Source organism: Eublepharis macularius, chromosome 9, assembly GCF_028583425.1.
Source record: "Eublepharis macularius isolate TG4126 chromosome 9, MPM_Emac_v1.0, whole genome shotgun sequence".
In the NCBI taxonomy this organism is placed as follows: domain Eukaryota; kingdom Metazoa; phylum Chordata; class Lepidosauria; order Squamata; family Eublepharidae; genus Eublepharis; species Eublepharis macularius.
In genome coordinates, this window is record NC_072798.1 from 82,104,118 (window position 1) to 82,128,775 (window position 24,658).

General features: G+C 42.3%; 2 protein-coding genes across 2 annotated transcripts in view; both read right to left on the minus strand.

The window, feature by feature from the left end:
- IQUB (IQ motif and ubiquitin domain containing) overlaps positions 1-10,435 on the minus strand; it is a 44,379-nt gene extending 33,944 nt beyond the window's left edge. Inside the window, exons 1-6 of the mRNA XM_054988963.1 lie at positions 10,284-10,435; positions 6,306-6,814; positions 4,641-4,775; positions 3,539-3,706; positions 3,267-3,442; positions 516-671 (exon numbers count right to left, since the gene is read on the minus strand). Of these exons, the coding sequence (XP_054844938.1) occupies positions 516-671; positions 3,267-3,442; positions 3,539-3,706; positions 4,641-4,775; positions 6,306-6,810 (1,140 nt within the window). The 5' untranslated portion in view covers positions 6,811-6,814; positions 10,284-10,435. The remainder of the gene's footprint in view (positions 1-515; positions 672-3,266; positions 3,443-3,538; positions 3,707-4,640; positions 4,776-6,305; positions 6,815-10,283) is intronic.
- A 4,476-nt stretch (positions 10,436-14,911) lies between these two features.
- On the minus strand, positions 14,912-22,941 carry NDUFA5 (NADH:ubiquinone oxidoreductase subunit A5). The gene is made up of 5 exons (XM_054988669.1): positions 22,865-22,941; positions 20,976-21,020; positions 17,657-17,773; positions 16,930-16,995; positions 14,912-15,228 (listed from the first exon to the last, which is right to left on the minus strand). Exons 1-5 carry the CDS (start codon positions 22,883-22,885, stop codon positions 15,127-15,129), a joined length of 351 nt encoding a protein of 116 aa, XP_054844644.1. The 5' UTR covers positions 22,886-22,941; the 3' UTR covers positions 14,912-15,126.
- Between the last annotated feature and the right edge of the window lie 1,717 nt (positions 22,942-24,658).

A 24,658-nucleotide genomic window follows, 5' to 3' on the forward strand; every position in this document is an offset into this window, starting at 1 on the left:
GGTGGTCAAAGAGAACTTCCCCAGCAGAAAAAAATGGCTGAATCCAACCCAATACTTTTCTAAATGAAAAAGGTCGGCTAAAGGCATTTTATATACCACTTCCCCTGGGCTACTCCATAAGGTATAACAGTATCAAAGCATCAGCTGCTTTATTTGCCCTCCCTAATATCTGCTCGAGCTGCCTGAGAATAAGCAGGGCTTTTTTTCAGCAGGAGCGCGGGGGAACGGAGTTCCGGAACCTCTTAAAAATGGTCACATGGCTGGTGGCCCCGCCCCCTGATCTCCTGACAGAGGGGAGTTTAACTCCCCTCTGTCTGGAGATCAGGGGGCGGGGCCACCAGCCATGTGACCATTTTCTCTGAAGGCAACCCACTGAGTTCCACCACCTCTTTTCCCAGAAAAAAAGCCCTGAGAATAAGTAATACTGTTTGGCAGCTTCACACTATTCTGTGATTTAAATGATTGCTTTCCACGAGGTGATTTAATGATGATCAGTCATTGGACTGAATACTTACTGCCTTAAGTCTTCGTGCGTGGTACTCTTCAGCTGTGACATAGCCTTTCGGTTCGATAAGTTTGTCGGTGATGTTTGACACATAAACACCAATTTTAGTCATCTGGGTGGAAGTTGTATTTCTTGTTTGTTGCAGCTTTTTCCTCTCAATCACTGTCTAGAAAAAAAATTAATTTTACAGATGATGCTCTAAAAGCTATCCTGGGAAATCCTAAGCAAAGTGACACCCTTCTAAGTCCATTTTATTTATTTATCTTATAGTCTGCCTTTCTTGTTGAGATCCACGGCAGATTACAAAGTTCAAGTCAACAGTATCAACAAAACAACATAAATCTGAACACAGAAATGAAACGTTACTGAAACAAAGCGCAAGCACTTAAATATAACATCTTTAATGATGTTGATCTACTTCAACAGAGTGCCCAATAGAATAGTCTACAGTCTTGGTCCCGTTTCTTAAAGTACAGCCCTATTACCTGAATGAAAAAACCCTCCTGAGTCATTTAGTTTGGCATAGGAAAGTGGAAGCTTTCCTGACCTCCTCAGGCAGGCCATTCTAAAAGTTGGGGGCTACCACAGAGAAAGTGTATGTACTGGCAGCTGCAGATTTTGCCCAACTGTAGGATGGTATCTGCAGAAGGCTGTGTTCAGATGAGCGAAACCGCCATGGCAGAGCACAGGGATAAGGGGCGGTCCCACAGATATAAGGGGCTAAGGCTATGAAGGGTTTTGTCTGCTATTGTCAAAACCTTGACTTGAGACTGGTAACTGATAGGTAACCAGTGGAGTGACTGCAGAATGGGAGTAATATGCGTGCTCTGTCTAGCTCCTGAGAGTAAACAAGCTGGGGCTTTTTGCACCATTTGGCGTCTTTGAGTTGACTTTGAGAGGAGACTTACAGAAGAGTGCATTACATTAATCCAGTCTTGAAGTTACTGTGGCATGAATCCAAGTAGCCAGATTAGTCATGTGTCAAGGCAGGGGGCCTTGACTCCAAGCTAGTCTGAGTAGGGAGAAGGCCTTTTTTGCAGCGGCATTTACCTGCTTCTCTAGCAGCACTGCTGGATCCACAACAACCCAGAATAAGAGAGCGACTCTTAACAGAGTCAGCCAGGGTCAGCTGAACCCCATCAAAGGTGGGAAGCACAATGAGGGCCTAATTCTGTCTAAATCAGGCAAACTGTGTGTATGCCTGGGTCAGTTTATATATAAGGAGAGAGAGATTAATCTATCTAGGTCAGGCAAGTTGTGTCAAAAGGCCTGAGCAAATCTACGTCTGTGTGGATGAGAAGAGAGTTTATTTTGTTAATGAATATCTGTGTGGAAAATTACTCTGTGTGACCAAGTATGTTAATATACCTTTAAGAAAATATAATTATCTTCAAAACTACCAAGCTTAAGAAAGATTCTAAAACCAATGTTTATCAAAACTCTGCAACCATCATGCTTATGTTCTTATAAATATATTCTACTTTTGTTTAAGCAAAAAAGATCAATCTTTTTCTTCACAACTACACTCACTTGCTGATAGTTCTGTTGAACTACCAGGGCTCATTTCGAGAGGGAATGTGCAGGAACGCAGTTCCAGCTGTTCCCCAAAGAGGTCACATGTCGGGTGGCCCCGCCCACCTGACTCTCGGCCATTTTGGGCCCGTTTCAGCCTGGATTGGGGCCAAAATGGCCCAGGTCAGGCCTCTGGCAGGTGGTGGATCACTCTCCCACTCAGCAGTGGCCCAATCTTGACCATCTTGGGCCCCTTTACAGCCCTTTTTAACCCCTTTTTGCCATTTTGGGCCCAATTTTGTCCCTGAATGGGTCCAAAACAGCCAGGATAGGTGATGTCAGGTGGTGTAGAATATGCAAATCAGCTATGCTAATGACACACATCCAGGGCTGTCAAGGGGCATGGCATATGTAAATGAGTTATGCTAATGAGTTCCTCCAGCTCTTTTTCTATGAAATGACCCCTGTGAACTACTATCTATAACAAGCCTTCCTGAAGAGGTCTAAGGCAAAAGCCTATAGTGGAAGTGAAAACATTTTGAGGGAGTCAGAGAGGCAGCAATATAAAGATTACAGAAACACAAAAGAGAATGTGTTCTCAAAGTGAACGCTTGGGTAAAGTAAAGAACACTTGAAGCTCTGTGTGAGTGGAAATAAAATGAGTGCTGGTTGTGGCCGGAGCCCTCTTGAGGTATAAGTTTAAGGTAAAGTAAGAGAAAGGTTTAAAAAGATTTAAAAACAAATAGCAAATCATTACAGTTAGCTACTGCTCTTTCAATCACTTTGCCCAGAAACGGCAGTTTAGAGAGTGGGCGATAATTGGCTACATCATTTTTGTCTAGGGATGGTTTTTTTTAAGTAGCAGATGACTGCTTTCTTGAGTGGCTGAGGAAAAGAGCCCTGAGTTAGTGACTGATTTAAAATAGACCTCAAGAGCTCGTTTATGCGGTCTGTACAAGATTTTAGCAGCCAGGATGGGCAAGGATCCAGTACACAAGTAGTGGCCTTAACAGACACCAGGACCTTGTCAACATTCATTCATTTTAATTGGTATGTAGGGAAACGTGTTTTTATAACACCATTTTAAGCAGCGGTACATCCTTCCCTTGACTTCAATTAGCTGTGACATCTATGTAAAGTTTTTTACTGATAAAAATAACTCACATAACTATCTTCACATGTGTTGAAAGGTATTTAGCTTGTTTACTTACATTCACATAAATGTCATTTTATCATCTTGCAAAAGTACCTGTGTCGACCGACAGAACTCTTCATATCCTTTCTCTGGACGTTTTTTGGGTACCGTTTGTGATCCTGCATGGTGATATTCCACACCCGTTAGCTTATGCCTAAATCCTCCTAGAAACGGTTTCTCGAAAGTTGGCCTCGTAATCTCTATGGATACATCCTGAAATGTGTCTTTATCTATTCAGAAATAACAGAGATAAATTGCATCTAGGACAGATCAGAACAGATCTGATCAAAACAAGTTCAAATGCAAATTTGCAAATTGCCATTCACCTGTTTGCACTTTGACGGTTATAATATCAGGCATATAGTAGTCTTGGAGGAGTTTAGATGATTTGATAGGAAAGTGCTCTTCATCCAGGGAAAACATATCAAACTGTATAGTTCCATGACATTTAGCGCCAAGATCCTGTAGCATTTCACTGTTTTCCAGTATTCTCCCTAAAATGTGGTATTTAAGATTAACAGGGCTCACATAATATAAAAAGGATAAATATCAACAAAGAAAACAAATAAAATGAGATTGGTTTTGGAGAAGCGGCCATGCTCAGGGAATGGTAATGCCATTGCAACCGTTGCCATGTTGGCCTCTTCCTTAAAAAAAACAAAAAGGAGCTTCTCCCCCTGCCCTGTCCATATGCATGGGAACCTGAAAATAGTTGATGTTACAGGTAGGTTCTTTAAAGTGAAGCGACTAGCCAGGCACTGTGTGGCAGGACTCCCCAAGCAAATTGCACCTATGGGTTGAATTAAATCATACAATTGCTGCTCTCGGCATGCTTGGGTAGGTGCAGAGCCACTACACTATATCCTCTTCAGTCACAGTGTGGGACAGGGATACTGCCTAGTGCTTTGCATCTCCTTAACAGGGCTCATTTCGAGAGGGAACATGCAGGAACGCAGTTCCCCAAAGAGGTCAAATGTCAGGTGGCCCCACCCACCTTACATTTTGGGCCCGTTTCAGCCTGGATTGGGGCCGAAACGGCCCAGATCGAGCCTCTGTTGGGTGGCGGATCACTCTCCCACTTAGCAGTGGCCTGATTCTGACCATTTTGGGCCCCTTTTCAGCCATTTTCAGCCCCTTTTTGCCATTTTGGGCCCAATTTCGGCCATGAACGACCAGGATAGGTGATGCCAGGGGGTGTGGCATATGCTAATGAGTTATGCTAATGAGTTCCTCCAGCTCTTTTTGTACGAAATGACCCCTGCTCCTTAAGGATATCAAAAGATGGCTTCCTGTATATATTGATTCTCTGGATTAAACAAATCAATTGGTTCTATTGAGCAATATTTAGTTTTAAACTGGGTTCAACACATGATTATTTTTATAAATCTGGAGAGCACAGGGAGGTTTGTACCGGAACGTGATACATACCTAGCAACATAAACTGTAAAAAATCCTGTGGTATTTTTAATCGCGATGAAAAATACTGTTTCATTTGCCCCACAGTTCGGTTAATATCGAAAGCCATAGTGAAAACTTGGATATCAGGATGCAGCATGATCTTAACTGAGGTAAAAACAAGAAGAAAAATAAAAACCACGGTCATATTTCTTCAACCACTTTAGATTCTTTGTTCAATTGGATGACTTAAGCTCTTGTTGTATGCTTCTTTTTCAGCTCTTCCCAGACAATTAAAGTGAATTTTTGCAAGTTAATTATCACTTTAGAAACAACGTTGTTTTAAATAAAAATTTTCAAATACAATTATACATCATTACTGTACAGTAAGAGTAAAAGCAACATCTTAAATAAAGCATAAATACACAGCAAAGGGTTTGATATGAACATACGAAGAACCCTGCTGGATCAGTGGTCCGTCCTGTTTTACACAGTGGCCAACCAGTTACTCTAGAGGGCCAATAAAGAGGCCAATGCCTTCCCCTGATTTCATGAAACTAAGCAGGTCTGGGCCTGCCTGTATGGGAGAGGTCTTGGTAATATTATGTATGCTATCTTGCATTCTGTGATGGAAGCAAGGTGGGATATGTTATAAATAAATAATCCTTCAACTGCTATTGAATGTATCTTGTGCTGAAAATACATGCACAAAACTCAAAATCTCTTGGCACTGAAAGGCTATCAATTCTAGAGGAGTAAACGGAGAAGCCATTATTCATTCCAGTACTTAGTCCATACATGCAAAGGAATATTTCATTCCATATTTCCGAGCATGTTGAGGGGCATCCTGGGAGGCTTTGTTGAGGTTTCATCACTTATGGAGGTTTGGAGAGTGCCCAAATTGCAGAATTCTCTCCTTTTAGGGCTCAGCAGACTGCCTCCGCTTATTTGTTAATCCACTAAGATCTAGGCATTAAGTTTTTGAAAATGATTTTCTTGCTTCTTTTCTGTAGTTTTGCAATTATTGATGTGTATGCTACCCTGATCTGGATAGCACAGGCTAGCCCAATCTTGTCACATCTTGGAAGCTAAGCATGGTTGGCCTTGGTTATTAATTGGATGGGAGACCTCCAAAAAAGACAGGCAATGGCAAACCATCTCTGTTAGCCTCTTGCCTTGCAAACCAGAGCAGGGGTTGTCATAAGGCAGCAATGCCTTGACAGCACTTTCCACCACTAAGGTGGATGCTGGAGCACTTTCTGTGAGGTTCTTGTTTTTCTAATTTTTTCTTCTTTAGCTGTTGGCTTTTATGCTGTGCTCTCAATGTACATTCTGCTGTGCACTTTTTCAACAAAAGCAATATATACGCTGTGTAACTTAACAAATTAAAAAAACATATCAAAAGCCACTGAAGGCCATACATTACATGGGTGATCCACTACTAGTTCTCATGTCTACTTAAACTAGCCATGGGGCCCTCAGTGTGGATCTGGCCAATGACACTGCACCAAAGGGGCTTCACTCCTGTGCTATTTGGCTGACAGCCCCCGCCCCCCAAATTGCCGTCAGCCACGGCAGGGATGACAGGGCGATCTACGATCTACACACCGTTTCATTAGGAAACTGACCAGGCATAGGAAAGTATGAGAAGTAGCAAAAACAACAGTAAAGAGTTACTGTATCCAATAAACGGTATACCTGTCGCAGTATTATCTTTTGCATCTTCTGGAAATTGTGGTCTCTCAGATTCTGAATTTCCCCTTAATACTCTATCCTCCACATCTGTTTCTGCGGCTGATCCAGCAAGATTTTCAGCAAGTGTTCTAGGAGCTTTTGCAGTTATTTCAATTATTGGAGCAAGTGTGTCAACATCTGATTGAGTCTCATCACTAAGATATTTGCCATTTGCAACATCTTCCTGAACCTGGGGTCCTGCATGAGCTTCCTCTTGCTCCATTACAGTGTCCGAGCTCTCTGCCAGCTCCTCATCAGGGCTGGACTCAAGTGTGAACTGCTGCTGCTCTTCGGGCAGAGCTGTTTCATTTGACTGTGTTGCATCAGTCTGCTGTTCTGAAGTTCCTACAAAATCTTTTGTTTCTTCTGTTTGTTCTGCTACTGACGTGTCCTCTTCAGCTTGCTGTTCAGCTGATACATTAGCCTCTGCTTCAACAAGGTCATCTGTCTCCTTCTCTGGATCAGCCATTTAACTGAAATTAAGAGTACATATTTTTTGACTTTATAAATTAAGCGTAGTTTTCAAGTAAATGCTATTGTATATTTAGAACTTTAGTCTAATTCCCAGTCTAACGTGACTAGTTGCACATCTGCTGTTAGACTCTGCACAAAACCATCAGTGGGAGAAAGAAATTCAGACCAGACCAGAAGTATTGAGTAGAAATTTCCCAATTTCCCAGTGTTTTATTTTTCTGTGGAAAGTTTTCCATCGCTAAACATTTTCCCATAAAATTAGTAACAATTAAAAGATGACATTGCCAATACAATATTAGGCAAGTTTCAAGGTTATTAATGTTTTTCAGACTATCTCTTAGAATTGTGCAAGAAATAACATGTATGTTTTATAGATTTGAAAACAACAGAAGGGGGAATAAAGCATTTCTCTGTCTCTCTCTCTCTCGCACACACACATTATGAATTCACCTGACTGGCTATGCAGATCAAATCAATACCAAAGCCCAAATTCTTATCTACATGTCTCCTGTCACACAATAGAAGGGATACTGTAAACATCAATTTAATTATTCTGATCTAGAATTAACAAGTAATGTTATAGAGAATGACAGTGAAATCAAGGTGCCTTAGTGACATCCCCCCATGGAAGAGAGTTAAATTCTGTGGAAATGGATGGTGAGTGGACAACTAAATCTATGGCATATCACGCACAATTCTTTGGGTGCACTAAACTGAGTGTATAAACAATGTTCAATGTTTTGTTCCCCCCCCCCACTTAAATATATGCAATGGAAAGGAAGTGCATGATATCTTCTCTACAGATTTACAAGTTTTTTACCAATAAAAATCATTTTAACATCGTTTTGAATTTGTTTGAATATAACATTTAAACCACAGCTGATCAAATTATTTTGGTGTTTGCTTCTACTGGGACATAAAATCAACATGCAGTATTTCATTTTGCTTATAAAACACCAATAAACATGCCAAACCAGATAGTGCTTTATTTGGGACACTAAAAAAATTGTCCTATTCAATTTCCCCCCATAAAATCCTCTTCCACACACCTGAACTTTGAAACACCAGAGCACATCAAATTCCAATATGTTTGTCATATATTGTTTGCAACTATGAGATGAAAATATATTAATCCCTGAACATTAAGAGCTTATTTTGCAGAAATCAAATGTACTGCATGCTTATCAACAATTTTTTTCTAAGCATGAAGAGAGGGAACTTTCTCAAAGAATTAAGAATGACTATAGAAATGGCTTGAAAAATATCCCAAGGCTAACATAATACACAATACCCCATTTCTGAGTTAAGAGAGCCAGTTTGGTGTAGTGGTTAAGAGTGCAGGACACTAATCTGGAGAACTCGGTTTGATTCCCCACTCCTCCGCTTGAAGTAAGGTTGCCAGCTTCAAGTTGGGAAATTCTTGGAGATCTGGGGGGTGAAACCTGGAGAAACCTAGAGAAAGTGGGGTTTGGGGAAGGAAAGGACCTTGGCATGGCATAATTCCATAGAGTCCACCCCCAAAAGTAGCCATTTTCTCCAGGTGAACTGATTTCTGTGGCCTGGAGACCAGTTGTAATTTCAGGAGATCTCCAGCCACTACCTGGAGGCTGGTAACCCTAGCTTGAAGCCAGCTGGGTTGCCTTGGGGCAGTCTCAGCTTCTAAGAGCTCTTTCAGCTCTACCCACCTTACAAGGTGTTTGTTGTTGTGGGGATAATAATGACATAAACCAATCTGAGTGGGTGATAAGTTGTCCTGAAGGGCAGCATATAAATCAAATGTTATTATTAAGAATGGGTCACCACCATCCATTTCTTACCATAAAAATGGTATCTGCCCCCCATAAGTCTATAAAATGTTTTGAAATAAAACATTTCAATACCAGAAATCTTTTGTAAATTTAAAACTTCTGGTAACTCTTTAATCTAACATTCTGCAAAACTGGTGCTCAAGAAGGTATAAAGCAATCATAATTCAAGAGACCTTATTTATAATTGCCTCTTCCCGTTATACAGATTTTTTTTAATGGATCAATCCCATTACCTATTTTCCACATCAGGATACCCAGCTCTGGAAGGTGTGAAGTCATAAGAAGAGTGCCTCTAAACTTATGTGGAAGGCCCATCACATCAATGAGCAACCATAGCCCACTTCTGGATCAGTGCAGCATTTTCCCTCAGTGATACGGTTGCCAGATCCAGGCTGAGAAATTCCTGGAGATTTGAGGAGTGGAGCCTGGGGAGAGCAGGGTTTGGGAAGGGGAGGAAACTCAGCAGGGTTTAATGCCATAGAGTTCACCTTCCAAGCCAGCCACTTTATCTCTGTTGCCTGGAGATCAGTTCTAATTCCAGGAGATCCCATCCTCCAGGAGCTACCACATGGAGGATGGGAACCCTACTCAGTGACTAGCCCTTCAGGCACAATGGCATGGCTTCCAGGCAGCTGTGCCCTTTCTTGTAGGAGCTTTATTTCAAAAATCCTTATTCTGGCTCATTTTATTCTTTGTTTGCACTATAGATCAGGGTTGCCAGCCTCCAGATGATGGCTGGAGATCTCCTGGAAACACAGCTGATCTCCAGTTGACAGAGATCAGCTCCCCTGGAGAAAACGGCTGCTTTGGAGGGTGAACTGTATGGCATAATACCATTCTGAGGCCCCTCCCCTCCCCCAAACCCCGCCCTCTCCAGGCTCCTCCTCCAAAACCTCCAGGAATCTGGATCTGGCAACCCTACAATAGATACATCTGCACAAACCTATCAAAGCATTGCACACAAGGAGGTAACAAGGCAGTCTCCTCTTAAAATGCCTTAAAGTTCATTATACTGAATGGCCCCTTCCTTACTTGGGTTGCCAGTTCCAGGCTGGGAAATTCCTGGAGGTTTGGGGGGGGGGGGCTGGAGAGGGCAGGGTTTAAAGAGGGGCCTCAGCAGGGTATAATACCAGAGTCCACCTTCCAAAGCAGCCGTTTTCTCCAGGGGAACTGTGGTCTGGAGCTCTAGGCTGGAGGTCAGTTGTGATTCCAGATCTCCAGCCACCAAGTGGAGGCTGGCAATCATAACTCGCCCGCAAAAGCTTGCTTCTAAGGTGGGGTTTATGTTCTCTGACTCCAAAAGCAAGGCTTTCCACGACAGTTGAACCAACAACAACACAAGGAAAACTTTTTCTGCAGTGCCGTGGTTTCAACTGCCCCTGCTGAAGTTCTGCCTGCCATTAAAGGCCCAGAAGCCCTGTGCTCTCTGGAATACGGGCCCCACTCAGCACTTCGGCCGTAAGGGACACCGTTGGGGCCTATAAAAGGCAGGCAAGCCTCACAACAGCCTCGTGAAGGCTCCTCAAATACTGCAACTCCCAGGATGCATTGCGAACCAGCAGGGGAGTCTATGGACTACGCGCTCTGTGCCGCCGTCGGGGTACTCTTCTAAAGGAGGCTTTGGCTCACGGCATGCTGGGAACTGTAGTAAGGGACTTACGCTCTCTGGGGAATGAAATGCAAGCTCGCGCCGTTTCTTGCCCGTCCGCTTCGACTCCCCGCTCCTCTTCAAATTTGTTTTCCTGCGTTAAGGAAGAGAATGAAGAAAACCGAGCCCCTGGTATTTGATATCAACGACGCTCCCCGCAGGCGCCTCTTTGCCCTAGGCTGTCTGCCACTAGGCCAGTCGTCGTATCTATGGCAACCAGGACGCCATGAATTCTCGTGAGAGTGGATAGCGAGACTGTGCCCTCCAAGTCCCATGACCTCAGCCCTTCCCAGGCAAAGCACGCGAACGGGGCTATTGAAGGCGAACAGCAGTAACGACAAAATAGACAATGGAGGGGGGGGAAGAGGAGAGCGTACTTTTCACAGCAGCCAAATAAAACGATTAGATGCAAAGGAAAAGAGTGTTTATTTATTGGAGGGAAGATGGCCATCTGACAGCAATGTTGATTCTGTGAACCTAGGCAGATCAGGAGAGGGAGGGCAGGAAGGGTTACACCAGTGCTTAGTTCTTGTGGCCCCTTCTTACATGCCAGGGTAATGCCAATCGCCACCTGGGGGTTAGGAAGCAATTTTCCCCAGGCCAGTTTAGCCAGAGATCCTGTGTTTTGCCATCTTCTGGGCATGGAGCAGGGGTCACTGGGGGTGGAGGAAGGAGTAGTTGTGAATTTCCTGCATTGTGCAGGGGGTTGGACTAGATGACCCTGGAGATCCCTTCCAACCCTATGATTCTAAGGGATGCTCTTTTATTTCTGGCCACACTGCTGTGATCACAAGGCTATTGTGAGTGCCTTAGTGGAAATAAATCCCACTGATATATGTAAGGGTTACTTCCAGGTCTGCTTGGAAAACGAACTATTGAGAGTACAGTACAAGACTTAGGCATATTTATTTAATTACTTCATTTATACCCTGCATAAACCTTTGCCTGTGGACCTTCACCTCACCTCCTTCTTAAATTACCTTAAACTTATACCTCAGGAGGCCTCTGGTCACTTTTTTAACTCTACTTTGCCCAAGCTTTTACCTTGAGAACATCTTCCCTTTTGTATTTATGTATGAGGCTCAGCAAGAAAGGCAGACTATAAACAAACAAATAAGGGATTTTCACTGCCACCAAAGGCTTTTGCTTTAGACTGCCTCAGTTTAACTAGTAATATAGGAAGGCTTATTATAGATAGTAGTTTGACGGAACAGTCAGTGTGTGAGGATGGTTGTGATGTAGAGAGAGATCTTTTTTGCTTAAAGAAGAATTTATAAGAATATAAGTGTGATGGTTGCAGAGGTCTGATAAGCGTATTGGTTTTAGAACAGGTTTTAAACTTGATAGTTTCAAAAGTAATTGTATCTTCTTAAAGGTATAGTAACATTCAATCACCCAGATCCATTATGGGACAAAGGAAGAAGCTGCAGCCCGTGCATGCAAGCTTAAGTGAAAACTGCCTCCAAAGGGCTGGGTTTCACTCAGCGTGCACCAGAATTCCTCTGTAGAGGGGGAGTGCGCATACGTGCTTCTGCTCACTCTGTGCTTCTCTCCCCGCCCCTCCCCACCACTGGCTAGGTGAGCTGGGCCAGCGGACAGCAGGTGGGGGCAGGGGATCTCCTGGCCCACGTAGGCGGGATGGCAAGCCTAACATAGACATAGATTCACTCTGGCCTTTCCACACAGCTTGCCTGACCTAGACAGAATCATCTCTCACTCAGATATACAGAAACTGACCAGGGCACACAAAGTTTTCCTGTTTTAGACAGAATCCTTTCTGACTCAGCTGACTAAAAACTGCAGTTCATTCCACCCCTAGGGTACAGCTACCAGCCAATCATACCACACTCCACTCCTTTTCTCAGAGGTTTTCATTTAAACTAACATTAACTAATATTAAAAACCCCACATATGAAAACAGAAATAAAATCCAAATTCAATATATCACATGCAAAACATTACACCTCTCCCTTCTTCCCAATGGGGACCCAAAGCCCCTTGTATCATTCTCCTCTCCTCCATTTTATCCTTCCAACCCTGTGACTGGCCCAAGGTCACCCAGCAAGCTTCCATGGCAGAGGGGATTCGAAGCTGGTTCTCCCAGATCCTAATCTGACACTCTTAAGCGCTACACTGGCTCTCAGTTACACTCTGTCCCAAAATACCATGACCCAAGACAGGGTAGTTTGGCTCTCACTATCAACCAGAACAGTAACTACAGGAAGATGGTTGTTGGGGGTTTTCCGGGCTGTATTGCCGTGGTCTTGGCATTGTAGTTCCTGACGTTTCGCCAGCAGCTGTGGCTGGTATCTTCAGAGGTGTAGCACCAAAAGACAGAGATCTCTCACTGAGAGATCTCTGTCTTTTGGTGCTACACCTCTGAAGATGCCAGCCACAGCTGCTGGCGAAACGTCAGGAACTACAATGCCAAGACCACGGCAATACAGCCCGGAAAACCCCCAACAACCATCGTTCTCCGGCCGTGAAAGCCTTCGACAACTACAGGAAGCTTTGCTTTTTCTCCCCACAGTTCCCAAAGAACTGGCTGCACTTTCTGTTGGCTACAGATTGCCAATGTAAGGCTAAGGGCATTCTGGCCTTTGTCATTAGATCCTCAGGTCCAAGGATGGTGATGGGGTAGGGGCAAGCTTGCCATTCCCCCAGTGGGGGTGGGGGATCCCCTGCCCACAGCCTCTTCTTACCTGGACGGTGGCGCTAAGAAAGATGTGAGAATGCCGTGCTGAGGGCGAAGCATGCTCCCCTGTGCTCTGGAGCACCCTCACATATACCTGCATCACACCAGGAATTACATAATTCCTGGCACAACACAGAAGCAATGGGCTGCACCAAGGGCTGACTGGATGAAAACTGACCCCAAATTTAGCATTTGGGGCCAACTTCCACTCAATTGGCCCCTGGCAAGACCCATTACTTTTGCATCACACCAGGAATGAGGTCATTCCTCCATACGCTCCATCTCCTTGTTTGCTCCCTAGAGACCTGGCAACCCTTGGTGGGGAGATGCTTGTATCTTTCTGAAAGCCATGATGAGGGTCACTGATCAAAAGGAGGAGGCTTAAAAACAGAAGTTCCCAGTGCACCCTTAATGCGCTGATGTGCCTGCTTTGCCACAGGCTGATACTAAGTTGATTAAAAGACAGTACTGTAAGACTAGCCTACAGCGTGCTGTCTGCTGCTTGAAGTATGATCCTACTGGTTAGATTCTGCATCTTTTAACATGTCATGTTAAAGGCAGACTAAAAATTATTTAAATATAAACAAATAAATACAGCAAGAGTTTGATAAAATTACACAAGGACCTCTTCCAAGAACAACAGAATGGATTTCTGTGCCTTCTACATGAATGATTAATTTTACTCTGTTTGTGACGCTCCATTTTTTAAGTTAATTAGCAAGATTACAACAACATATTTTACAAGAAGTTATGTCAGAGCAACCCTGGGGATGGAATTACATCACCAAGAACTAAAAAGGAAGAGATGTCAGCAATCTCTGGAAAAAAAGAGCATAAATTCAACAGGACTATTCAGTGAAGCAAGAAGCATATATAATAGGTCAGTGGCGCTTAAAAACCTGCATATCATCTTTCACCACTTGTTTACCATTATGCACAGTCTTTATGCATTTCTTTGTATCACATCCTTATGCATTATGCCACCTAGTGGTTTTTATCCTCACTCAAGTGTTTTTATAAATTGCTAACAGACAAATGCATTTACAGAGTCCCCTCCGTCCAGGAAAGTAAAGATTTCCAACAAAATAGTTAAGTCATTGTCTCTGGCTGAGCCCAGCGGCTTTGTTAGTTCAGATGGATTCATCCCCCCTGCCTGTCAAGGGTGGGCATAAGGCAGTTTCTTTTCCATTTGCCATGCCACATCTATCTTAAGCCAAGCTCATGGAGTTGCTGCTAAAAAATTCCCCTACCCACTCTAAGCTGGTGAAAGCAGGGCTAATGAAGTCTCCTGTTGTGAGAACGAAATGTTCAGTTACACAGAGCAAGCAGGGATTTTTGCTTTCTCAGTGGAAGACGGAGAAAATGTGGGTGGACTCCTCGTAGCAGAAGAATACAAGATTTCCATGCCCCGATTTCAGGGAGTGGGTGTCGGGAGCTACAATATCTTCTACTAATGTGGAATATAAAGATCTGCGTTAGCTCTTGTCTGCCAGCTATAAACCCATGCATGGGAGGTGTTTCTAACATGTCCCCATCCCAAAGGACGTATGCACAGGGATCATGCCAGAGTATGTCAGGTAACAGGTCTTTAAATTTCTTTCCTACCTCCACCTAGTCTCAACCTTTGATAATGCGGAGAAGGGACGGAGAAAAGGGTTCTCTTATGCTCTACCTTTTCAGGAAAGGATCAGGCCCAACAAATTTAAGCTTATAGCAGATACCAAAACCTTTTCTTTAAAAAGGAGGCAATAAGTGCAGAATACAACAGATGTACAGAAAAAGCGTCCATTTCCCTAGGCTGCAACTATAACGGACATTTCTTGCTGGCTTTGTCCTTTGTAATCAAATCTTATGACTTCTATACAATAAATACAATAAAGGGGTTTCCACGTCAGTGAGACGTAATTACTGATGCAACTAGCCAACATAAGAAAGAAGCCAGAAGCCACTTGAAGGAGAGTTTACTGCTGAGTATTTAAGAAAAACAAATAAATTACACAGACCCCACTTTACTCTGTGGAACATTTAGAGTGATATCCCAATTAATATTGAAGAAGGCAAAAAATATTATTGCATTTAAATTAAAGACAATTTTCGTCCACATTCAGTACACATTTAATGAAGTAGTTTTCCACTCCAGAAGTTAGAAACCAGTGAAGACTACACGGGCCACTTCCACTGATCAGCAGGAGCTTCTTCAACTAAAGGCTCCCATGGCCGCCACTGCACCATTTTCCGAGCTAGGGAGAGCTCACTTTCAGCCTGTTGAAAAAACACAAGTTAATTTTGACACTTGCCCCAAGGATCTTACATTGAACTGGCCTAGTGGGTTGGATGCAGCAACCTGTCAATGGAAGGCACTGATTGTCATGGATAGTCCCTGCTTCTTCCTGCCTCCCAGCAGCAGACCTTTCTGACTCTGGAAGGATTTCAGGATGCAGGTGAGGAAGCTAGGTGGAGGGGATGAAGTCGCTGAAGAAGGGAGAATTTCAACCAACCAAATTTGCCTGGCTCCCATGGCACCAGGAATAAACGTTCCCAGGGATGCAAATGGTTACTGCAAGAGTGGAAAGCGGAAAAAATCCATGATATTGCCAGCAGATCCCCCCTAACTCACAAACTCACAGGCCAGGCCTTATTTTGCTAACACCATTACCTACCAAAATGTATAATGCACAAAGTACCAGCATAAACAATTTTCGTACATCTTCTGACCAAGTCCCCACTGGGTCAATTACCTATAAAACAGAAGGCTGTACACTTGAAAGTCTGGAGGCTCTGTTAGAGTAAGAGTGAGGCAAAACAGCCTTCACGTTTTACCATTTTTTGTGTGGGCTATCATGATCCTTCTCATAGTGATTCTTCAAGGGTGGCCCTGGGAACAGGGCACAATGTGAATCTCTCTTATTGCTAGTGATTCTCTCATGCTTTCTGCTGCTGCTTGGTGTGATGTCACCACAAAACTGTCTATCTAACCCTAAGGGATACAAGGCAGGGAAGGAATATTCCACTTGCCCCTCCCTATGCTGTATGGGAGAGCAGGGGGTGAAGAATGCCTATCTCATGCACTCCAAAAGACTATATGCCATTTGTGGCTTGAGCATGTCAATGTTTCCATCCCATGGTTTCCTTCTTTAACTGGTCTCAGTATTACGGGCTTCCTAACAGCAATAAGCACACTAAGTCCTCATCAAACCACTGAGGCATGGATATGTTTTCTTTTTTAAAAAAGAAATTACCATGGGATAGTTTTCTGCACTCCTGGTGAGTATCCCAAACATGCAGAAACTGCTGCTTTGTCTATGGGCAGCCTTGTTTCATTGCTCTATTAATGCACGGGTACCTATCAACCATGCTATTAGGAGAAACAAACTGAATGGGGGGGGGGGTTAGAAATCCCACCCTACTATCAAAAACCTTCCTGCCAAGATCCTATAAACTCTTGGAGATTTGAACAGGCTAACTTCCCTCCGTTTAATTGACTCAACTGCTCTCAAAATTCCATGCCCTCTGGAGCACACTCAGTCGTCATCAGGAAGGCTTTGTTTCTTTTGGCTAATTTACATCACCATGCTTTCCCCAGTATATTCCTCCTAGTATGCAGAGACAGGTACCTTCCTTGTCTTTTTGTGACCTGTTTTTGCTGATCCTGCACATTTGGAATGTTCACCAGGACTGCAGAAAAATATATCCAGCTCCCAATGGGCACACGGGACCAGCTACTTTACTACTTGATATATTAATGTCAATGATTTTGCTGCATTGTAAAGATTAAATACCATATTTACAATGACGAACTTTCATATTCATCTCTTCAGAGACACTAAAAGATATTTAGTAATCAGGACATTGAAATGAATGTTGGGATTCCCTCTTTTCTCTTAATATAGGTTGCAGCTGCTACAATCAAAGAAGGTACAATACACTTCCAAGTATTAGCACTTAAGGACTGTATAACTTTACCTGCAAAATCACTTCTTCTATCTGTCCACAATTTATTTTATTTTCTAGTTTTTGCACATCAGGCTCCTGCAGATTAAAAAAAAGTTACTCAGATCTGTTCTGTTGTATATTCAACCAACATGTAAATTTATCTCATACTGGAAAAAAAAGTATTGACATACTAGAAAACAGAGAAAGTTTCTCACAGAATGCATACTAAAAACCTGAAAGCTATAGTTGCCAGTGACAGAAATTCACATATTTTCATCAACAAGCAATTATTTAAGCTTAATCTCATGGATAAGATGAAAATGTTCAAGGGTGTTCCACTTGTGCTCAGCATTTACAAAAGAGTTTTGTTACCGCAGAAGATGAACATTTAACTATACCTGATAATAACAATATATGAGCCTTTTAAGTATTGCAACAATGACTGTGTCTTCCAAGGATTACTCAATACACCCTCTCTCCTTCCACCCCGGCATCCAATCTGTTTTCTTGTGGACTAGGTCCATGCAGTATTTAAAAAAGGAGCTTTATAGTTTTTGGGGACTAGCAAAAACAAGCTAAAGCTAACACCATCATCTTATAAAAATAACTGAAAACTCAAACCTTCCCTCAACAATATTGAAATAACTATGGAATGGAAGTAATTTTAAGTTCAGAATGTTCCAATTATTTTGAAACAAACAGAGAAGGGAGGTAACATGCCTACCGAATCATGCAATTTGAGTTTAAGTATACTTACTGTTTTTATGAGCTCAAACCGCTCATTTACAATCTTCTCTGTATAGGTCCTGTAGGCTGCATCTCTGGGCATGTTCTGCAGAGCAGCAAGAATTTTTGTATACAATATCCTCAGACGCTGAAAAGATTACACAGCATTTTGTAAGTAGCAGCTTTAAATTGGCCATTCATACCTATGTATTGATGACTGAAGAATACCATAAGTGACCCAAATTTACTGTAGTTTCGACACTGGCAATACCAACACCAGAAGCAAGTCTTTGCTGTAGACTGCTGCACTGAAGTCTTGTGAACCCCACATTCCAGGTATGTATAAAAACAGCGAGGTTTCAAATAGCTTTGCGATGTGACATGGGATCCTTCTGGGCACATACAGCCCTCTAAGCACAAATAGTTCTTTGGAACACCAGGACAACAATACTAACCCTTTTGAAGCAGACGCAGTAATCTTTCCTACAAAACTCATGCAACATCTATAGGTGCCAACAGAATGCCAAGCATGAAGAACCACTCTTTATATAAGAAGTTGGCTCATAATGCACCATTAGGTAGTGGTTACAGGTTATGGTGGCATACATTCAATAAATAAAACCATTGTACACATGAATGAATGAATTTATTTGCGGTCAGAGACCATGACAATGACAATACATCCTTATCAGTCAGTACAATAATTAAATCCAGCGTAAAAACGTAAAGGATATAAAAAAATACATTTAGCATTTAAAATCTTATCTTAAAATGTATATAGTTCTCTGGGAACTGTAAGAATTCTAATATTTAAAACACTGACATTAAAATAGTTAAAATCGTAAAAAGAGCAGGAGACTCTGTATGGCTATTCTTTTTATTATGGAATTTAACCAAATAGAGACAGAATTTGGCTATTTGCCTGGAGATAGTTGGGTTTCCATCGTACACATGAAAAATTCCTATGCATTTAAATATACATTTTCACTCCTTTGATATTCTGTATGTTTTATTGTTTGTCCACTTCTCATCTGATTGGTAGCATCGTCAATGACATATAAGCTTTGGAAGCTGCATCAAGCCCCCCTCATTTACTCAAAACTCTGTTGTAATGTTTTAAATGTAATGTATTTAATTTGGATTTTATTTCTGCTTATTAATGTGAGGTTTTTAATATAAGTTACTGTGGGTTTAAATGCAGGCCTCTGAGGAAAGGAGTGGGGCTAGGTGGGTGACTGGAGTCTGATCTCATTGGGCAGTAGCTGTGCCCTGGGAGTGCAGTGAACTGCAGTTTCTGTCAGTGCTTAGGGAAAGACTTTCAGTCAGCCTTCGCGTATCTCACAGACACGTTACTCTAGTCGAGTCAGGCAAACTGTGTGGAGCCTGAGTAGAGTCTGTGTCAGCGTATTTCTGAAAGAAAGTTAACTAGCCAGGAGATTCTGGTTAAGTCAGCCTTTGTATATCTCAGAAAAAGGATTCTAGCTAAATCAGGCAAATTGTCTGGAAGGCTGAGAGCTTAACTCTGTCTAAGTCAGGCAAACTGTGTGTGCCTGGGTCAGTTTGTATACATTTGAAAGAGAAATTAATCTATCTAGGTCATCCAAGCTGTGTTGAAAGCCTTAACTGAATATATGCCTGTGTGGAGGTGGAAACAATTTATTCTGTTAGTGAAGACCTGTATGGAAAATTTGTTTGTGTGACTGAGTCTGTGAAAAACACCTTTAAGAAGATAATTATTTTTGAAACCACCAAGCTTAAGAACTATTCTGAAACCACTATGTTTCTCAGTGCTCTGCTATTATTTATTTATTTACTTTATTTATAGTCTGCCTTTCTTACTGAGACTCAAAGGCCACACAAACACAAAACCAAAAAGAGTCCAGTAGCACCTTTAAAACTAACTAACTTTATTGTAGCATAAGCTTTCGAGAATCACAGTTCTCTTTGTCTTGCATCTGACGAAGAGAACTGTGATTCTCGAAAGCTTATGCTACAATAAAGTTGGTTAGTCTTAAAGGTGCTACTGGACTCTTTTTGATTTTGCTACTACAGACTAACACGGCTAACTCCTCTGGATCTACAAACACAAAAGGTTCTCAAGGTAAAAGCCTGGGTAAGAACACCTGAAGCTCTGTGTGAGTGGAAATTAAAAGAGTGTTGGTTGTGACCAGAACCATCCTGAGGTATATGTTTAAGATAGCATAAGGAAGACCTGAATTAAAGGTCCAAAGGCAAAGGTTTATAAACAAAAAGAAAATCATTATATCTGTATTATATTACCTTTCCATCAACTTCATGTTTATCTGTGAGGAAAACCATTTAAGGTTAAACTGTACATGGCTCAGGCCAAGCTATACATGGATATAGTCCTAAAAAGTTACCTATTAAAGTCAACTGTTAAAAGTTTGGAGAGCAAGAGTGAATATGGGATTCCAGGATGGTGAGGGGTTAGAATGGGCTAGACACACACTCTAATCTAGCTCACAGCGCTGTTGTGAGGATAAAATGGAAGAGAGAAAAATGATATATGGTGTCCTGGGTTTCTTGGAAGATGGGTGAGATAAAAAATGTACTAAATAGTAAACACTAACAGATCAATCCTAAATAGAGTTATGCCAGTATACACCCATTGATTTCAATGTGATTAGACTGGAGTAACTCTGTTTGGGATTACACTGAGAGTCTTGTAAAAAAAATTTTAGTTACCCATATAACTTTTTAAAATGGTTTCTATTACAACATCTACTTTTAAAATCTGGTTTAATACCTTTGGTTTGAACCCATGTCTCACTCAAATGTGTTAGGCAAGATACTCTCAGTCTTAGTGCCCCCCATAACTATTTATTCCTTTTACATAATAATGCCAACTGCCTTGAAGAATTGTTATAAAGGAGTTCAAGAAAATAATGTGTTCTAAGCACTTTGAACATGTACTGCATAAATTATTAAAACAGATTTGCAAAGTAGTCCTAAACCTTATCTCACTACGTGAGCAAAAACTTCCACTTTGGTACAACTTCCCTACTTGGTCACCTGGAGGCAGTTTTTACCACCACAGGCAACTAAGCAAGTAACTATTTAATATAATAACAGAATTTCATTTTATCTTATAATAAGTAGCACTACCTGCAGCCCAGGTTACTTAAAGAATTTGGATTTATGTTTCTTTTGGGGAAATTATTAACCAGAATGTAATACCTGTGCAAAATCTAAGTTATGAATATCGGCTAATAATTACCGAATACTTTACGCTCCATATTAATAAAAACACAAGCATTAACCAGTTGAAGACCAACATTTGTTTCTGTTCTAAGTCAACTGCAAATAAATAGGTGTTTTAAAAAACTTACCTCATGTGGAGCCTCAGAGACAGCAAGTCCCACAAGCCCAGTAGTCTGCAGACATTTTTAAAGAGACAAAAATACACCCTTAAATAAGTAATCGCTCAATTATTTTCCTCTGAAATGCTAAAACTAGGTAGGAAGTTAATCATTTTAAATCTTGTTGTACGGCCTGTAACTAACCTATTACAGATCCAGAGAAAACATTTCTAACACTTAGTATTGCTTGTGTTTCTCCAAATTTATCATATCTATCAGTATGCCACAACAGATATCTATGGATGCTGAACAGCCAAAAGATATGGCAAGAATATAACAGTATTACACTGGGTACAAGCAATTATAAAGGGATGCACCAGGGTTCAAAGAACGCCCTTGAAAGCAGAGGACAGTTTTTGGTTTGAAACAGCAAATTACCAACTCACAAAACACTGACACATAAATCAGCTCTCTGAAGATATTGTAGAGTTGTACATAGCATCCAAAATGAAATGGTATATAAAGAATTTTCTGCAGGGAGAAACAGCAATTTTAAAGATTTACCAAGTCAAGATTGTGTTTATACAACCACCTTTGCTCAAGGTGGCTAACAAATCAAAACCATACAAACAAATTGTGTTCCCCTTTATTACTGGTACTGTGAATGGTCTAATCTGGGGCCTTGCGCTTAAGATGGTATCTCTACCACTCACACTTCACTGACAGCCACTGTTATGTAGGAAACTTAGACTAGGAAACAAAGTTCACTGGGCAACCTTGGGCCAATAACCCTCTCACAGTCTGATCTACTGCACAGGGTTGTTGTGAGGATAAAATGGGAGGGAGAAAACCATGTACACCACCTTGAGCTCCTTGGAGGGCAGGGAGTTACGAAAAGGATAACACTGCCTTTAAACCCTCTGATTATATTCTACCCCAGACAAGAACTAGGTAAGGCCACTCAGCAACACAGTGGATTCCTTTTTAGCATAAGCAGCTGCAGAGACTGGCTTCCCTTCTTCCTGTCACGTGATGACAATGGTGTCATGTACCTTCTTGCCACATGTTTGCCATTCAATGGGCTTCTGAGCTGTTACCTGGAGATAACAGTCTGGAAAGGCTGGAGAGCATGAATTAAGATCTTCTTCTCATGCCATTTTCTCTGCCCCAGCCTGAAGAATTGACATGGGTGGTGATCAAGACAGGTTTTTTCAGGGAGAATGCCGTCTCCCTTCAGGCTCACCTGCCATCTACTCTACTTTTCCACAGGCCAAATCATTTCTTTTTATGGAAGCTATCAACTAAGGAATTCTAAATGTGTGCATGATCTGTTTGAAATAAACATTGTTAGCCTTCTAAAGCACCACTGAACTTTTGTTCCATCTGCTTCTAGCCCGAAAACTGTTTATGAATATCATGTTAGGTTGCTTGTTGTTTGTTTTCTGCTGTTCCTATGCCCTGGCTCGTTTTGAAAACTTTGCGTTGCATTGTTTTTGTGTTGAGCCACCTCACTCAGGAGGACTCTGGATAGTTGGCATACACATACTGTAAACAAATAATAGCTACGCGTGTATTTGTGTTTTGTTTACTTGCCAGCTTGCTGACACAGCGAGGGGGGGAAAGCGTACACAACAATAAACCTGTTCGCTGCTTAGGTGGCCCGAGATACTTAAATTCTGCATTATTTCAGGGAGACACGAGAAGCCTTTTGCCAGATGTTTGTTTCTGCAAAGGAAGCTGTCCCAGGATACCCTCTTAGGATGGGTGGATGCTGGAGTGAAACCCAGAAAACCCTCAGAAAGCAGAAGACAAAAGTCTGCTGGGTTTGGGGAAGCGTTTCCATGGATACCACAGATTTCCCCTCAGTCTGAACCACGGAAATGACTTCCCACCCCGCGAGCGACCCCAGCCACTCTCACCTTCTTCAGCACTCCGGCCATTGCCCGTCCTTCAGCGCTTGGGGGCGGAGACACAGGAACAACGTCGCTTCGGGTTGACGGACCAATCACAACAGCCAACGGGTATCTCAGTGCGCGTGCGCTGCCCGCTCCAGCAAACTGGGTCAGCCGAGTGCGCATGCGTCTGAGCAGTAATGTCCTATAAAGGGAGACGAAGACCAGCCAGTGCAATTCTATACGGATTTACTCCATTCTAATTTCAGTGAATTTAGATTCGGGTAACTCCTCATGGACTTGCACAAGTGTCACTCATGCTTTCTGCTTAGGGTAGAAAACGTTTATGCGGGGAGGAGTTGGCGTATAGGGTGCATCTCTATTCTGCACAATCCGCGGCAAGCGTTTGTAATTTAACCAGGGTTCGCTGCAACTTTTTTTAAAGGTGGCTATCTTTTTTTGTTGTGCTCTCCGATTTAGAGGACATATCTAGAGTTCGCGCTAGTAGGATGACTTGGACGATACCGCAGTTGTAACCCTCAAGTCTCTGAATCAAAGACGCTTCCCCTAGCAATACGGGGATAGCATTAAATTCAGTCTTGTTCATCTAGCAATGTGGACAGACAACTATAGTTGGGGGATTTTTTCCCCTTCAGTTAAGATGTCTCATTGGTTTGTTGCAGCCAGAACTAATCTTGCGGGCACCTTAAGGTCTAACAAAATTTTTATTCCAGCATAAACTTTCGTGGACTAGAGGTAAGGTCTTTCTTCATTTTCAGCAAACATTTCAAAGGTCTCCCCGGCCGACCTTACAATGTCCATTGTGTAGAGCTCACTTCATTCTAGTCCACCAGTCAGTCTTCAGGGTGTCACAAGACTCCTGCTTATGTTTACAAAACGTTTTTCAAAACCTCAAAACATTCAAATTCCCCACCCTCATAGGAGTGTTAAGTTGCCTTGAAGAGCGGTATATAAATCGAATGTTGTTGTTATAGTATTAATACTTCGCTTCTAACTTTGCTGGAGGGAGTGTCGCGACTACCGTCGCTAAGGTCGTCTCCTCGGAGCAGCCGTCAATCCTACTCCCGTGACATCAACGTGCCGTCAAAGGTGTACAGGAAGTCCCACCTTTACAGGACAACATTGGATCGGTCTAGGACATTTTATCTATGATCCTTGTTCTCGAAGTTGAGGGAGCTTCAGCTTCCCAAGATTTGCTCAGACGTTGATGGAAAGAGAAGCTTGTGTGCGCGTGCGTGGAGGCTTCCTTGAGTCTGCGCGTGCGCAGCATCAGATGACGCACTCTGCAGGAGCTCCCGGGACGGCTCTGTAAACAAAGCGGCTCAGCAGAGTAACTTCCCAAAGAGTCCATTAAGTTGTAGCAGCGCCACGAGTCACGGGCTTGGGTGGCAGTTGTGAGATTTTATGCAAGCAGAGCCCAAGTATAAGATCTAGAGTATCTCCTTTCTTGATTAGCAGGAGTCGTGTTCAGTAGCTTATATCCTGAAAGCTTTTCAGGGTGCAAGCTTTGGAGAGTCAAAGCTCTCTTGGTCAATTACCAGGGGTGATACTACTGAAAGGGGTCTCTTGATTTTACAGTTGACAAACTCCTGCTGGGCCTGCAGTTCTCCTGAAATTATAACAGCTCTCCAGACTAGAGAGATTTCTTTCCCCTAGAGAAAAACTGGAAACTTTGGAGGGTGGACTCTGTAGGAGGTTAAGCTTCCTCCCAAACCCTGCCCCCAGATTTCTAGGAAATTCAAGCCCTGTTGTAACCTTACACATACCCCTACAAATATTGGATTTTCCAGCCATAGGCTG

Excerpts from the sequence above, each read along its gene's own strand:
- NDUFA5 (XM_054988669.1), bottom strand. The coding sequence starts at position 22,885 with ATGGCCGGAGTGCTGAAGAAG. Across the intron at positions 21,021-22,864 it reads TGGCCGGAGTGCTGAAGAAG|ACTACTGGGCTTGTGGGACT; the intron begins GTGAGAGTGGCT and ends AAATGTCTGCAG. Across the intron at positions 15,229-16,929 it reads TAGAAGAAGTGATTTTGCAG|GCTGAAAGTGAGCTCTCCCT; the intron begins GTAAAGTTATAC and ends TTTTTTCAACAG.